At 40.2% G+C, this 16,194-nt stretch overlaps 1 protein-coding gene across 1 annotated transcript in view; it reads left to right on the top strand.

Moving 5' to 3' along the window:
• mbpb (myelin basic protein b) overlaps positions 1-16,194 on the top strand; it is a 50,332-nt gene that overhangs the window by 29,368 nt on the left and 4,770 nt on the right. The window contains exon 3 of the mRNA XM_026185251.1: positions 521-584. Within this exon, the coding sequence (XP_026041036.1) occupies positions 521-584 (64 nt within the window). The remainder of the gene's footprint in view (positions 1-520; positions 585-16,194) is intronic.

The raw sequence follows: 16,194 nt of genomic DNA, 5'->3' as shown, positions 1-16,194 counted from the left end.
TATACTCTTAATTCCTTTGGAAGCAGTAAGCATGTACTCAGTTTTTCACTCGCTGCTTCTGCGTTTTGGTTTAACTTCTCTTAATGAATATTAGCAAATAACATGAAAATAATTGAAACCATAATAATGTCATTTTGCATATGCATTCCAGACAAGTTTCTGCCAAAGATTCACAAGTGCATACATGCAATAAATCAATTAATCAATCAAAATAAGACAGATGATAAATAGATAAAATCCTGACAAAAAGCACCGGTCACACATTCAGTGTTGCAACAGCTTCCAGTGTGCACAGGATGTACCCACTTCTTTATGAAAGTTGAATGAAAGGGTCTCAGCTTAATTCTGTTCTCATAAAGCCCCAAAATACTAAATGGGTATAATTACCTCCCCCTCGCATTGTCTCTCTTTCTCATCACCCCTCTCTCACACAGTTGGCCTGTTTGTCTCTGCCTTTGCTTTGTTGCCATGGCACCTCAGCATCTCACCTCTTCAATCTGTTTTTGTGTTCTCATTAAAGGCTCCGTCACTTGAACCCAAAGAAACGGCAGTAGCAGAACCTGAACAACAAGATGAAGTCTTTGGTAAGAGGTCTTTGAATTAAAATTTACATGCATATTACATATTGGAAATACTCCCATCAGACAGACGAGGAGATGTATATGTTTTTCAGTTGTTGATGAGAAAATGAATGACAGTTTGTAGTTTGCATAATCAGCTCTGGAGCAATCTAAAGATTGAATAGAGGCCTTCCCAACCCATACACGTCCACTTATGAGAGTCAAAGCTGGCATCAGTCAATTTACAGAATATCCATCATATTTTTAGCCACGTCTGGCTGGTTTTTAAAAAGTTAGCAATGATTTATGAAGGACAGCCTTTCTTAAAAGTACTGTTCCAATCATTCCAAATTTTTTTGTTGATTCTTATAGTTTAGAAAAGTTTTGTCTTTGGGTCACATTCACGGTGATGTTTCGTGTGAAAGGATCAGGTATTACAAATAAGGCCTCTGTAATACTGCAGCTCAGCAGATGAGGGCAGTTGAGTTTGATCCACAGGAGTAGACCCATGTAGGTTGGTTATGATTTGATTTTAGGAGTCAGTGCTTTTGCAAATTAGAATGTATGGGATTATTTTTGCAACCAGAGGCAATTGCAGTTGTGCGTGCAAATATGCAGACTATGTCTTTTTTTTTTTTTTTTTTTTAAAAAGCAGACTAAATCTCTCTTGTGGAGTTTGCACTGTAAGGCACTCTGCTTAAAGAAAAGAAATCAAATTTCTAACACAACAAAATCAACATAGTCCCTTTTTTCATCTTCTTCTTCTTCTTGTCCCTACTGTCAGTGAAACAACTTGAGTCTGTGACGCATCCTGTTGGCTCTTGTTTACTATGTAAAGATGCACCCTGCCAGGGTGAAGGAAATTGTTTACATTTATTTTTTTGTTTGTTTGTTTAAGACTTCACATACAATATGTGCTCTTCCTAAACATCCAAAGCCATCGGCCGCTGAATTGCAGTGATTTAAGGTCTCTTTAGCCACCTGCTGAAGTTTGTATTTTTGCCTAGAAGCAGCTAAAATACCCAAGAGACAGAGCGGAAAATATGTGCAGCATATTTACTTTCCTCTCCTGAATTTTGGGACGTTTTCTGGGTGAGGCTTGGTGAATACTAGGGTTGCCAACCGTCCCTTAAAAAACGGAATCGTCCCGTATTTCGAAACAAAAGTACACGTCCCGTATTGAGCTAATAAGGGACGCACTTTGTCCCGTAATACAGTGAGAATCAAAAGTAGTCTATAACTTTTAATGGAATTAACGCTTTGTTGGAAAACATAATTCCCAGCCCCTCTCCTGCTTTGTGACCAATGAGCTGACAGCACACTTATGAAAATTCGAGTATGACAATTCATATTACCGCTTATCTCATTGGTCGAGGAAAGGTCGCTTACGGAGAAAATACAGGAAGACAACAGATGACCACAACAAGAAGCATGGCCAACAGGGAAACAAACGCCGACACTGCGGTGCAAGTCTCGGACGTCAGTACACCTAAAGCTGGGCAGACACTGGGCGATTTTCAAACTGCACGATTGACTCGCAGGGGTTATAAGTTTGTAGGTCACGATGCAGGGTCTCACACTATACCGCCCGATGCTCTGATACGACCTGAGTGCTCACACTGTGCCTCCATAAAATGAAGGTTATAACAGAAAATCTGTCGCTCGCTCTCCCTCTGTCTTTCACTCACACAGACACGCACACCACCATCAACTTTGCTAAATTTCTAATGAAAAACATTAATCAGGCAGCTGTGATTGAGCAGCAGAGTAAATCCAACTATTTTCACGGTTGTTGTGGTCGTGATAATTTTGTGATGCCACATCGAAAAGGCTCGGATGAGCTTTCCAAAGTTCTACAAGTTGTGCCTCCATCACTTGTGTCCAGATCACACGCTGCACTGCCGTGCTGCGCCGTCTTTTTCACCGGCGGTTACGTGTTTGCGCGTGAGCAGTGTGAGCAGCTGCGGTGACACCCTCACGAGCGATTGATGATCGGGAGCTGCTCGAGGTGTTAATCGCTTCTCGTTACCCCACGTATACTACACGATGCACGATGAAGGCCAAAATTGGGCCGATCACCAAATCGGTCGCATGACTCAAAAATCGGCTCAAAATGGGCCAAAAATCGCACAGTGTGAGCCCAGCATTAGAGCAGCAATGTTTGTTCCCCTCAGAGAAAGAAAAATAGGCTGTAAAAGTACAGGGAGGAATGGGAAAAGGAAAACACCTGGGTGGAAAAGTGCACGATAACACCTTTAAAGCGCACTGCACTGTGTGCCGGCGCACTTTTTCCATAGGCATGCTTCTAATGGTGGGCACATGAAGAACATGAGGGGCGTGAAAGCTCGGGGAACCCTTAACCAATTTCTTGTCCACCAGGCCACGGCAGAAGCAGATATGGTATGTAAACATTGGTTTGTTTGTTTTTTAAACCCTCTGGTTAAGGTTAATATGGGCATGTGCAGTGAATATCAGCGCTATGTGGCCAGAAGTGTGATAATATAATTTATTTTGTGTAATAAACAACTGCAAGGATAGATGATTACAACAAATTGATGACTAATACATAAAAGTAATACATAGATGAATAATGATGATGAGTTATGATGCGTAATCATGGGAACAAGTGGGTTTACAAACAGGAGCAGCTGATTAGCATTAGAAAAGCTGAAATAATAGCTCAACTGAAGCCAATTGTACTAAATGCACTATATGTGCACTGTTACAAGAATGATTTTGTTCTATTGTTTTCTATTAATTTATATAATTTTAAGTTAAGCAGGACAGAGTTCTTTTAAAGAAAGATTTACTTATATTCTCAAAAGTTAAGCATGACAGGCTTCTGTTTAAGAAGGAGACCTGTTTTATTGTGTTAATGTTGTCATTTTGAGCTAAAAATAAATGGCTAAATGATCATTTGTTTCCCATATGGTCATATCACAAAGAATATGCATCTGCTTAAATCAAATTCAAGTCAAATGGTTAAAAAATAATTTCACACACAAAAAAAAGAGCTACCACACTTTGCCCGGCCCTGGCCACGAGGTGTCCCTTATTTATTTTTCAGGGAGTTGGCAACCCTAGTGAATACCAAGCCAGGAATGATTGGCTCACATGTAGGGCTGCACGATTAATTGTTAGAAAATCGCGATCTCGATTCATACTTATGTGTGATCTCATTTCCAAATGACAACGATTTAAAAAAAAGAAGAAAAAAAAGAAAAAAAGTCGACGATTGTACCGCACTTTGATCCGGGACGTAATCTGCATGAAAACAAGCGCTCACTCTTCCTGCTCAACAAATGACAAGGGCGGAGCCTTATACCACGTGATACAGAAGCTGTGCCGTGTGATGCTAAAATTAGCAGGGAAAAAACAACGTTGAGCACGTCAGGGATGACGAGAAAGTGACAGGAGAAAATCCGTCCCGGTCAACCACCCAAACATCAATAACGGGAACCTTATACAGCGCTTCCCTATACACGTCAAACTCCCGCAGGCACAAAGAAATTACGGAGGATATCACTTATCACCTGACTAAAGATATGGCTCCCATCAACACTGTGCAAAACGAGGGATTTAGGAAAATGATCAACACCCTAGACAAACGCTACACAGTGCCGTCCCGCAACTATTTTTTTATTGTTGCACTACCTGCTCTATACACGCAGTGTCGAGCAACGGTGGAGACGGAATTTCAAGCAGTACAACATTTTGCGGCAACAACAAAACGTGAGACATTTGTTGTTTTTATGTTTATTTATTGTTTTTATGTTCAGTCTCAACTGTTACGAAGTTGATGTGCAGTTAATAAGTGCAATAAATATTTATACTGGAAAAGAAAATCGTGAGAGAATCGTGATCTCAATTCTAAGCCAAAAAAATCGTGATTCTCATTTTATGCAAAATTGTGCAGCCCTACTCACATGTATGAACTAAAGTGTCTAAAGCACAAAAGAAAATCGCAAAAGCTACTTTTTGTTTTTGCTTTAGCCACTTTTGACTGACTAATTTTCATTGAGAGCAGTGTTGTAAATGGCTCAGTCACTGCTTGTAACCAAAATAATTACTCAAAACAAAGATTTCAATATCTATTTTAAGGTTAAAACACTGAAATAATATTTAACTTTAACTCTTATTTCTTTGTAGTTCTTTAGTTTTTCATAGTTAAAAGAAAATATTTTTTATAATATTATAAATAATATAATAATTAAGTTAAACTGTTTCTGGTCTAAAACTTGAATATTAGCAGCTAAGCTAGCTTTAGAGTTGCCAGAAGGCATCAACCAGTAGAACATTCTAGTCTCTATTTATTTACGTTTCATGAAATTTTTTATAACATGCAAATGCGTTTGCCAAATCACCTCAGTCCATATTCAGAATAACCTTATTCAGAAGCTTATTATTGTTATTGGCAGGTTTAGCTTTCTAAGCTAACGCTACTTATCATTTATTGGCAGCGTTAGCTTAGAAAAGTAAAAATGTTTGTACAGTTTATCACATGGATATTTATGCAGTTGTGACAAATATCCCTTTTGACTTTTAGCTATGGAAATGTAACTTGATGGTCTTTCAAAAAACGTGTGATGATATTAGCAACTAGCTGGCTAAATGTGTCATCAATACTTTTCCAAGCTTCATTTGTATCATTTTTACATAAAGTGTTGAGCCCCAACTCTTACGAGCACTTTGGTTCAGTTACCATATCACTACTAATACTAATTATCATCAATTATAATTATTAATCCAATGCTGGGCACTCGATAAAACAGGCCTGTTAACATTCCAGCTCTTGAAAGCAGCAAACACTTTGAGCAGCTCTGGCTGTATATGGCTCACATTTGACCACATCTTTTCAAAAGTGTTTCAGTCACTACTAGCAACAAACTATTTGCCATAACTCAATATTTATGTTTGTTTTATAGAGAAATAAACCTCCCCTTACACTGGTCACATGAAGAACTCGTACAAACATGTAATGTGTGTTAAATTTGTGTTGAGCAATAATTTTGCCATAGGGGGTGAAGTTTGAGACTGATTGTTGGGTATATGACTTTTACATTTATGTCTTTAAATGACCCACCACTCAAACCCGGGGGATGCTCTGAAGAAGGAGGAATTGGTCCAGTCTGGCTTCTGCACTTCTCCAACCTTCACACATTAACGTTGGGGGAACATGCAGTGCTTTAGGCTGCTTTGTGTTTTGGTAACAGCTGTTCATAAACTGAGAGACTAGACTACACACAAAAACAATTAATGTAGTATTCAGTGACTATCCAAGAAATACAAAGTCATTGAAGCGTGAAATCACTGGAAAAGATATTGGAGTGCAGACGGCACTAACCGACTCATTTTCTAAGAAAGGTCAGTATTGATTTCCTATAATGCAAAACAAATTTATCAGTCCAGCTGCAGTGTGTTTGTATGCATGCATGTGAATGAAGGCACAATTAAATTTTTCTTTCCATAATGATGTTATGTCATGGAAGCTTGTTTGAGTGTGTAATCACGCCTGTGTGCGCAGCACCAGAGAACCACCACTCTTGCTTGTTCTCACTGATTATCGGCAGGAAAGGTATACCACGCAGAAGCTTCATCAGATTGGATCCACTCGATATGCTCCTCCTCCTACAACCTCAGTAATTCATGTCCCTCCTGTTAAACACTCGTCATTGATCGGAGTGGAACAGACTTAAAGGGTCCGCTATTGACATAAGTGTTTTTAAGAGGCCACGTAGCAGTTCTGGCAGCTCATAGGTATACACAACTTAGGATACAGGTTAAAGTAGCCATCTCTTTGTAAGGCAACCTAAAACATAAATGACTCGACTGCATACCACACTCATTACTGAAAAGGGAAGAAAAATAATTAGTTTGGTATTTAGATTGATTAAGACTTTGCCCTTTCCATGTCAGCTAAGTTTTTGCTTAGCTTTTCCTGCAAACAGACTGGTTTAATGAGGTTTTTCATTGAAAGGACACCACCTCTGAGCACCTCAATATCATTAATGTGTCGATTCTGCTTCAACTCTTAATGTTTAACTGGATCTTTGCTCAGTCTGCGCTGGCCTCGGGTAGTGTGTAAAAATCATGTTTTCTTATCAGTTTCTAACTCATTGCTGCTCTGGCTTGTGCACCAAGGGTGAAATAATTTAGTACCATTAGGTGATTCTAAAGTGCTGGGCAAAGGAGGAAAATGAGGGATTTCCATCATATTGGCCCAATGTGAGTGGTTTATGACCAGCAGGTTAGCAGTCTCTATTGGAGCGTGTTGTAGGGTGTAGTGGTCATCAGCAGGTATCATGACTCATGTCTCCATACTGCACTTCCTGTTTGCAGTGCTTTTTTTTTTTCTTTTTCACTGAAGGGCAAACACCACCATTGGCTGTATGGCTCTTAAAAGCCCATTATGACTCCATTACCTGCCCTAGCTTGCAGCAGGCCCACAGCAGAGCAAAACGGGCCCCCTTTAGCTGTCAGGGTGAGGGGAGGAGAAACGAACAGCAGCTGTGGATAGAAACCAGGAGAGGAAGTGTAGTGTCAGGTGGGGAAAGGCTTAGCAATTGTGGCCTGGTCAAAAATCTTGGGGCAAGATGGCTTTAGGTTGTCATTTTTTTTTTCTAAATTGTAGGTGGTCTGTAATGGAGAAACTCGGGAGATCAGAGTCTTGGCCAAGAACACTTTATCACACTAAGGGGCCTGAGTTTGACGCACCAACTCTAAGATTAGAGCCTGCAGTCTAACAGAGCCACAGCTGCCCAAGGTTGATTCAAAAATGTTGTTCTTAAACAAATGCCTGCAAACCTCAGTGAACTGAAGCAACATTGTCAAGAGAAGCAAACCGAAATTCATCCATAATGATATGAGAGACTAATAAAGTCATTCAGAAAATTCTGACTTCATATTATTGCTGCTAAAAGAGGTTCTGTACGCTATTGAATTGTTACCTGTACCCAGGACCTGACAACAGCCAAACGTTCCTACTAAGTTGTGGGGTCACTTGGTGGGGACTTCTATGATTAAAAAAGAAAGGGACCTTCCACTTATCAAATACGTTTAGTGCAGGTGTGGGGAACTCCAGGCCTCAAGGGCCATTGTCCTGCAGGTTTTAGATATCACCCTGGGTCATCACACCTCAATCAAATGATTAGTTCCTTACCAGGCCTCTTGAGAACTACAAGACATATTGAGGAGGTAATTTAGTCTTTAAATCAGCTGTTTTTGTATCAAGGACACATTTGTAACCTGCAGGACAGCGGCCCTTGAGGCCTGGAGTTCCCCACCCTTTAGTGGAAGTGGCCACCCCATTTGTTGGTTTACTGCTAAAGGGACTGCTAATTGCTTGTTTGCTCACAGAAAAGTGAGTACTGCAGGCACCAGTCATGGGCCAAGGTTGCCTGGATAGATTGTTTGTACTCTCTAAAGGCTCAGTACTGGGTTGTTACTCCATTATTTTGGGCAATGAACATGTAACTGTCCACCCAGGCTTATTGTTGAGAACTAGTCTCAACACTTAGCTTGGTTGGACCGTATCAGTGTATGAGAGTGTATCAAAGCTGTGTTTTTCCTACAGAGCATTTGGCTTGAAAAAATTCTTTTCTTTGTAAATGCTTGGTTCCTTAGCAGCCTCTTTCTGCACTCACACTTTAAGACGGCTTTATTGTGATGAATCTGTTTAGATAACCTTAGCTGGATAATGTAAGGGGCTCTGTTATCATGCAAAATTACATGATGACAGGCAGCCTGAGGGAGCCGGAGGATCTCTTGTCTTCCCCCCCTCATATTGAAATGTGTGGGGAACAATCCTGCCTTCTGTTGGGAGGAACCAATTCTGGAGCTACTGTGAAAACGCTCTGTAGCAGTGCTCCTGGGAAATTGTCTCTAGCTACAATAGTGCTTCATAAATAAGCAAATGAAGATGAAAGATCTGACTGGAATGGAAATATCCCTGCACAAAGCAGCAGATATAGTTTTTATTCTGTTGGTGTCCCATTAAATATATTTAGTGCATATAGTCATTTTGTGGTGATTTTAATTAAGAGCAGGAATCAATATCAACCAAATATTGTTCCATTAAATACTTTAAGTATACTAAATATTTAGGAAATGCCTTTCTCACTTTAATAATCTAATTTGTTTCCCTTTGTCCACTTAATATTGTCTTAAAAAGATCCCATTTAGCCAATACTGCTGTAATATATGTGGCTTGCTTTTGTCGAACTGTGAAGAATGCTCAATATGAGTTTACACAATCTGCTATAATTGAACCATTTGAACTGTTACAGTCTCTCTATACACAGCCAATCTGTCATTAATCATAAACTAAAAGCAGAGAGCTGTTTGAATAAAGAACTATTGGGAATAAATAATACGCTGCTGAAATACTGGGCTGTTTTTTACAGCAGGGGAAATGCACGCATTAGCTCTTCACCTCCACATGTCATTCAGTAGAACCACAAAGGCTTTAAGAACATTATCCAAATCATTAGCCAGATTACACTATTTTCAGTTTATTTCTTGCCTAAAAGGAATCTACTATGTGAGAGACTGTACTGTACCAAAAAGGTTTCGGTCATGTGCACAGGGGGCTTTTGCAGCATGAAATCAATATAAACCAAATGAGTGCACTCTGAGTTCTCATTCAGCTTGGTTATTATTTTTAACTTTAGCAGCAGGACCAAAACTCTTAAGAAGAAAAGGGCTTGATGTCAATGAAGTCGTACGCCGGTTTGAATTCTGCTTTTTCATCTGCCTTGGTCACGTAACTTTTGCTTCCATTTATGTGACGACGTCTTGTTTTTTTGAACTTTGACAAATTTGAAAGTGAGCGTCTTATAGATCTGACATTCTCTCTTTTCACCTCCTTTGATGTCACGTCCCTCATCTCCTCCTCGTCCTCTTCTGTTCTCCTCTAAAAAAAATAAAGAAAGGAGGAAAAAAAGAATGCAATTTGTTAGTTTTGTTAGCATATGCTAAGTCACATATTTTCGGATGCCATGTATACATATTATGGGGAATTTAATTTATCTATATACAAGATAATTTGTCAAGTTGTGACTTGGAAATACTTCTAATGGGGCCTTGTTCCGATAACATTAAAGAACCACTGAGCTAAACTAGCCAGCTAACTACAGAGCAGAGACAGTGACTAAAAGTTGAACATAGATACTTTGATGTCACCCACTTGTTTCTGAAGCTTCGAGATAAGTGTTTTATAGCATACCTATCTTTGTTTTGAAGCTGTATATGATGAGAAAGGGGCAGGTCAGGGCATGTTGTTAGCCAGTGAACATAGTGTACTACAAATGCTTATGTTCTCTGAAACATTGCATGACCAGTATTTTGAAAGGACACGTCCTTCAATGTGCATATTAAGGAATTATGTAGCACTTCCACTGCATCTGCACAATATCTCTAAAATTACAAACAAAGAGTCTCAGAGTGACGCTGAAGAACTAGTTCATTTGTTTTTTACTTCTAGGCTGAACTTTTATGATTCGTTATTATCAGGCTGTCCTAAAAACTCTTTGAAACTCCTTCAGTTGATCGAAAATACTGCAGTGAGTAGATGCGGACTAGATAGAGATCTTTTTTAAAAAGTGGTTTGTTACTGATGCATTCTGTAGCAAGCTAGCTTGCTAAAGTAAAAGAAAATGTTAGTCACAGACTGCGTCAGTAACCATGAAAAGTATTGCGTAGACATACCAATAGCCATTTTTAGCGCTGTTCTGTAATTTTGTTAAAATTGGACGTGTTCTGGGAAATTTGGTCTGTTAGGGCGAGGCTGCTTCAGACTCCATTGATCTACTTCGAGCCTGCTGAGGTTAATGAGAGCACTGGCTGATCGGAGCAGGCGGAGTGGCTGAGACTGATTCACCTCTCTGTTTGCTCATTACTAACTGTGTAGAGAAGCTCCTGAAAATACAGATCGAGCCGTAATTAAAACAGAATCGGAGGATGCTCGCTGGAAATTGGATTTCCCCCTCATGAAGTCGGGTGCATATTTAATATCTGATTTCGTCTCTGGGTGGAGTTAATGCGGCGTTGTGTGTGTGTGTGTGATGTACACAGCTGGCTTTTCATTTACTGACGTGCCCTTCAGCTGACCCACAAAGCTCCCTGTGCTTTCTTCAGTTATCACTATATATCTTCTTTAATCGGCTGGCTTCGCTGTTTGCTGGAAACAAATTTATTTAATAATTTATTTATCTGAGAATGAGAGAGGAGAATAAATGAACCGAGACACCTCCTATAGTTACAAATCGCATCAACGTTGAGCGACTTCTCTTTAACAAATTGTGCAGCATGTTACAACTTCCGTAAATAAGAATTAATGTTTCAGCTCGTTGCTTTGAAGTTACTGGAAAAAATACTTCACATTTGGCCTGCTAGAGATTCTTAGCTTTCCGTGAGTGTATCAGCTTATGCAATAGACATTAACAATGAAAACTGGTATAAAACATTAAAATTCATGTACGTAGGGCTCTCTATTCATGACTTTTCTCATCAATATTACATCAACAACTTGCAGTGCGAGTATTGTGTGTCACTCTGCCAGATGCCACGCTTCTCTTTGACCTCATAGTGACATCATCACTATGGGTAAGTGAATATCTTAATGTGCCTGTACTGATCCCTGTGATAATGGAGGCTATAGTCAAACTTGAGGTGAGTGTGAGCAACTCAAATTTAACCTAATTTTTGCATGTTGGATTTGGTCTTCTGTGATGCGCACACATGGCATGTTGTCACTGAGATTGTGTAAGCACTGCTGACTGTGCATACAGCGCAGTATTGACAATATGTTTGGTGCTGTGGATTTGCCAGTCGCACATGTATAAAAGTGCAGTGGCTCAGTCATTTGTCTCCGTGGCGGTGGCTGACTCTAGCTGGTACGGGCCCTGGCACCGCCGATGTGAAGCACCTCCTCTCCCCTCCCTCCACCCTCAAAAGCTCTGATTGTTAAAGGGCAGCATCACTGGACTAGTGTTCTTTGGTTTGACACCATTGTTCAGTCTCCTTTTCTGTCCTCCTTCACCTTGCATTTCCTTTTTCTGACCCACTTTTGTAGTTCCCCCTTTTCTTTTCTTCTCCAGTTGATGAATTAATTACTCGGAAATTTAAAAGCCGCGCTGTTGCTGCTCTAAATGTGCCTGTGTTTATGCAGCCGTATTCATGACCTTCTGCATGCAGCCTCTGAACCAGCTCCCTGTGTATTCTTCATCTTTGTGCGTGAAGAAATTGTGCCTCATTGTGGCCATGAGTTCAGGAGACCACGTCATCTTGTCTCGGTCATCTGGCAGGACAATTACTGAATTTGTGTGTGTGTGTGTGTGTGTGTGTGTGTGTGTGGTTCTGAGGCTACAAGAGTCCAAAGGGAGGGGATAGATGGGTAACAAAACAGTACAAAGGTACTACTCTTGCTACTGTGTCCCAAATGTCAGACAAGATTATCTAGAGTCTTTACTCTTGGAGAACAGACATGCAGGTTCTGTATGGTAATCCCGATTGAGAGGGGTGTTTCAAGTGTTTTTCTGTAGTGGTCATGATGGGTTTGTATTAAAAAAACAAAACAAATGCATTTTAATCTAAGGTGGGTTCATCACATTAAATGCACAGCTGATCAAGTGGTCCTTAAGTGCCACTAGAGACACATTTGAATTCATAGTTCACTGCCTGCAATATGTGGTTGTGTGCAGCTCTAATCACTGCCAAATGTTGTTTGTGTAGTGCTTTTTTTATGATCTGCTTTTTTATTGCTTCTCTAAGCTGTTTGCTGAACCTCCTCCATGCAAGACACAAGCATTGTAACTTCCAGAAGTAAATCAAATGCTCTATTCTAATACAGTAGATAATCACACTTTAGATTGGTTTACAGCTCTAGGATTTTTTTTTTCTTATCCTAAATCACCCCCACACACTCCCTGGATACTTTATTATGCACACCTTGGTATTACGCAGTTGGGCCCACTTCTGCCTTATTTATCAGAGATTTTGGTCGATATTGACATGTTGGTGTGGCACAGTGGAGTGGAGTTGCAAAGGCGCTGTGCTGAATTGAAATCTGGTGACTGTGAAGACTATTTGAGTACATTGCCATGTTCAAGAAACCAGTTTGAGATGACTTGAGCTTTATGACATGATGTTTTATACTGCTGGAAGAAACCACCCGAACATTGGTCAGTGTTCTTACAGTGTAACTTTCTCTGTAAACCCTGGAGATGGTTGTGGAAATTGGATGCAAAGTGTGATATTTCAGATTTGTAGTCTATGATCTAAACCAGGGGTGGGGAACTCCAGGCCTCAAGGGTTTTATAGGCGTCCTTGATCCAACACAGCTGATTTAAATGGCTAAATTACCTCCTCAACATGTCTTGAAGTTCTCCAGAGGCTTGGTAATGAACTAGTCAGTTGACCAAGGGTGCTATCTAAAACCTGCAGGACACCGGCCCTTGAGGCCTGGAGTTCCCCACCCCTGATCTAAACTGTGTTGGGAACAGTCTGCTTTATTTTAATGTAAGAAACTGCAGTTATTTCACTGTAAGATGTCTTTTTCTCATACAGACTGTCTGAACTACCTGAACTAGAAAAAGCCTTTTGGGGGTAAACCAGGACTTTCTTTTAGATCTAGTTTAAGAAATCCTTACAGCAGGTCTATCTGTCCTATCTATCTAAAGAAAATAGTTCTGCTGTGAGAGAAAGGAGAAAACTGATATCATATTATCAGCACTGGTGATGGCTATATAGGATTCATAACCTTCTGTTCCATTTAGTCTACTGTGGTTATTTTTAGCAACAGATTCTTATAAAAAATACTGAAAATGCTTTCAGGTGCATAAAAACTAGCACTGGTGCTCTTCCACACATAGAGTTCATCTTCATTATGGTGACATTTGGATTTTGAGGTCTTGGGCGCTCGGCAGAGCAGAGTGTTTCAGAGTATGTCGGTCCTGTTTGTTTGAGGTTTGTCTCAGGTTTGTTTTTGGAGTGTAATGTCTCATCTCAAGCCTCAAGCATCCAGCTGGCTTATGAGTCCGGGACATTAGTCATGCTCACTCCCTTGCTGAAATGTGTGTATCTATAAATGTGTTTTGGCCTCTCCATGGGTGAGGAAATGTCCCTGAGCACTATGCTGATGGCATCAACCCATGTTGAGCTGCTCTGTGTGCTGGCTCTCTGTCATACTAGAGACAGCCATTCATAGTGGCTGCCAGGGAAAACCTCATCCTCCACAAACACGTCTGGCATGGCAGATATAGTTCTTTATCAAAACACCAGGCTTCACATGAGTTTACTGCGATTTGAATTTTTAAATGCTACAGCTAAGTGCACACTCAATACACTTTAATTTGGCATGGTTGTTGCCAGATTTATTTTGGTTTGTGAGCTGTATGTGACCAAACATTTAACATGATGTTCAACCTGAGATTATAAGATTTAGTGTTAAGTTTGGTGTTAAATGTGATGGTAACTTTGGATGGCAAAAATGGGCCTAAAGAAGCTAAGCGGCTCTTTTGAGTCTCTTTTAGGACGCAATCATAACTTTAAGCTATAATATAACTTAAACAGTTGAGATATACAGTATAAAAAGTAATAGTTTCACTACAGCTGAAATGAAGGGGAAGTATCTAGAGACAGCGAAAACATTTGTGGAACATGTTAACATTATAGAAAGGCTCGTTTTTAACATTTGCATGTATGACTTTTAGGGACTGCCTCCAGTAAGTGGTTGGTGGTTTAATTCCTGGATGTTTCAGTCTACATCCCAAAGTATCCTTGGGCAAAACACTGAAACCTGAGTTGCTCCCTATGTGTTCACTGGAGTGTGAGTGTCTGAGTTTTAGCTTTAAGACACTGGTGTAGGAAAAGTGATTGAATGTGTGTGAATGAGCCATGTAGTAAAAAGCACTTCTTGATCAAGTAGAGTAGAGAAGCGCTGTACAAAAATCAGTCCATTCACCATACAGTGCAGAATGTGTGGGTTTTTCATCAAAACAAAATCAGACAATTAATTATATGAGAAAATGTCATCCTAATGTCAAGAAAACAAAGAGAAAATTGTCCCTGTTTGTCAGAAACAAGTCATTGTGAGGAGCTGTTCAATTAAAAGTTTATTTGTATAGCACATTGAAAAACAGAGTTGACCAAAGTGCTTCACGATCGGTTAAAAACACGAGAAAAAAATAGACTCAATTAACAATTAAAAAAACATAAACCAGTCTGATGGTACTCATACTGAACTTGAATTAAAAGCCAAAGTGAGTTTTAAGACGCAATTTAAAAGACTGAATAGACTCTGAAGTATGAATCTCCTCTAGCAGATTATTCCAGAGTCTGGGTGCTGCTACTGCGAAAGCCTGATCTCCTCTATGCTGTTGGTAATGACAAAGCATTGAAGCACTTCAAGGTCAGCCTTACAGCTGCTTGAATAAAAGCAGCAGCTGTGACACTGCTATGTGCATAATGGTGCCTTGCATCATGCATAGCAAACAAAAATCCAACTGTGGTGGGTCCTCACTCTTTGGATTTTTCAGATTAAAACCAAACAGAAAGACTGTAAGCTATATCTCATGTTGATTTATAATCACTCGAGCTTAACAGCAATGTGCATTGTTTCCCCAGGATGAAGTTCTTTTCCATTTAAAATCACTGTTTCAAGTGAAGTTCGGAGGTCATGAACATGGCTTGGATAATCAGGGAATGGTTCTACTGCTTATCTCTGCTAGGGAAATCTCTGGAAGACTAACGCCCTGAATGCCAGCGGGGGTTACAGAGACAGAGGACGTCTTTTTTTCCCGCTCTTAGCTTGTGGGTGCTTCAGATCCACCATCAATGCAGCAGCAGATAGATTTTTGCCCCTGGGTAGGAGGGTTGGTCCGGGGCCACATAGCGATGGATGTTTTTTCAGAGGAATGCTTCCCGTGCCTCAGTCCCACCACAGTCCTTGTTCTTGTCCCAGATGCTTGGCTGCACATCCTCTTCACACTGAGGAAGAGGAGGAAAAATGAGGAGATTGAGGCCCACTCCCTGCATGCCTTCGTCCTTCTAGATGCTGAAATTTCGCCTCTTGCACGGTGCTGAATTTCTTCATTGAACAGATCAGACAGGCCAGTTGTCTTTACCTCACTACTGAATGTAGATCCTGCAGGAAGCAGAGGTGGTGATGGTAATTGTTCATGTCACAATAATCAGAGATTTCAAAGGTGGGAAGGGACACCTGTAACTTCACCAGCATTACCCGCCCATCTAGGCACTTTTGTCACCTAAATTTTCATCGGGATATCTTGAAGCTGGTGTGGAGAAGTATTAAAGATGACATATCTAAAGATGAAAAGTTTATTTTGAATAAGACGAGCATCTCTTAATGCAAAGAAAATAGCAAAAACCTAGAGTGATATGTTTGAAAGAGCATGCACAGCAGTCTGACATTACTCACTGGTTCCTCTGCAGTGGTTTAAGGAGCCCTCGGCAGAAGCATTGATGGTAGGGCTTGAGGAGTTCTCATTATCTCCCGTCTTCAAACCATGAATAAATGCAGTATTTATGAAAAAAAGCCAACATGGTGAAGTGAACATGCTTTCAGCAGATGCTTGCTTCTCTCCACCCTGCTATACATCATACTGCTGGATAATTG

Source organism: Astatotilapia calliptera, chromosome 11 (assembly GCF_900246225.1).
Source record: "Astatotilapia calliptera chromosome 11, fAstCal1.2, whole genome shotgun sequence".
NCBI classification, from domain to species: Eukaryota; Metazoa; Chordata; class Actinopteri; order Cichliformes; family Cichlidae; genus Astatotilapia; species Astatotilapia calliptera.
The sequence above is the reverse complement of the archived record's forward strand: the minus strand, read 5'-3'. Positions and strand labels throughout refer to the sequence as shown.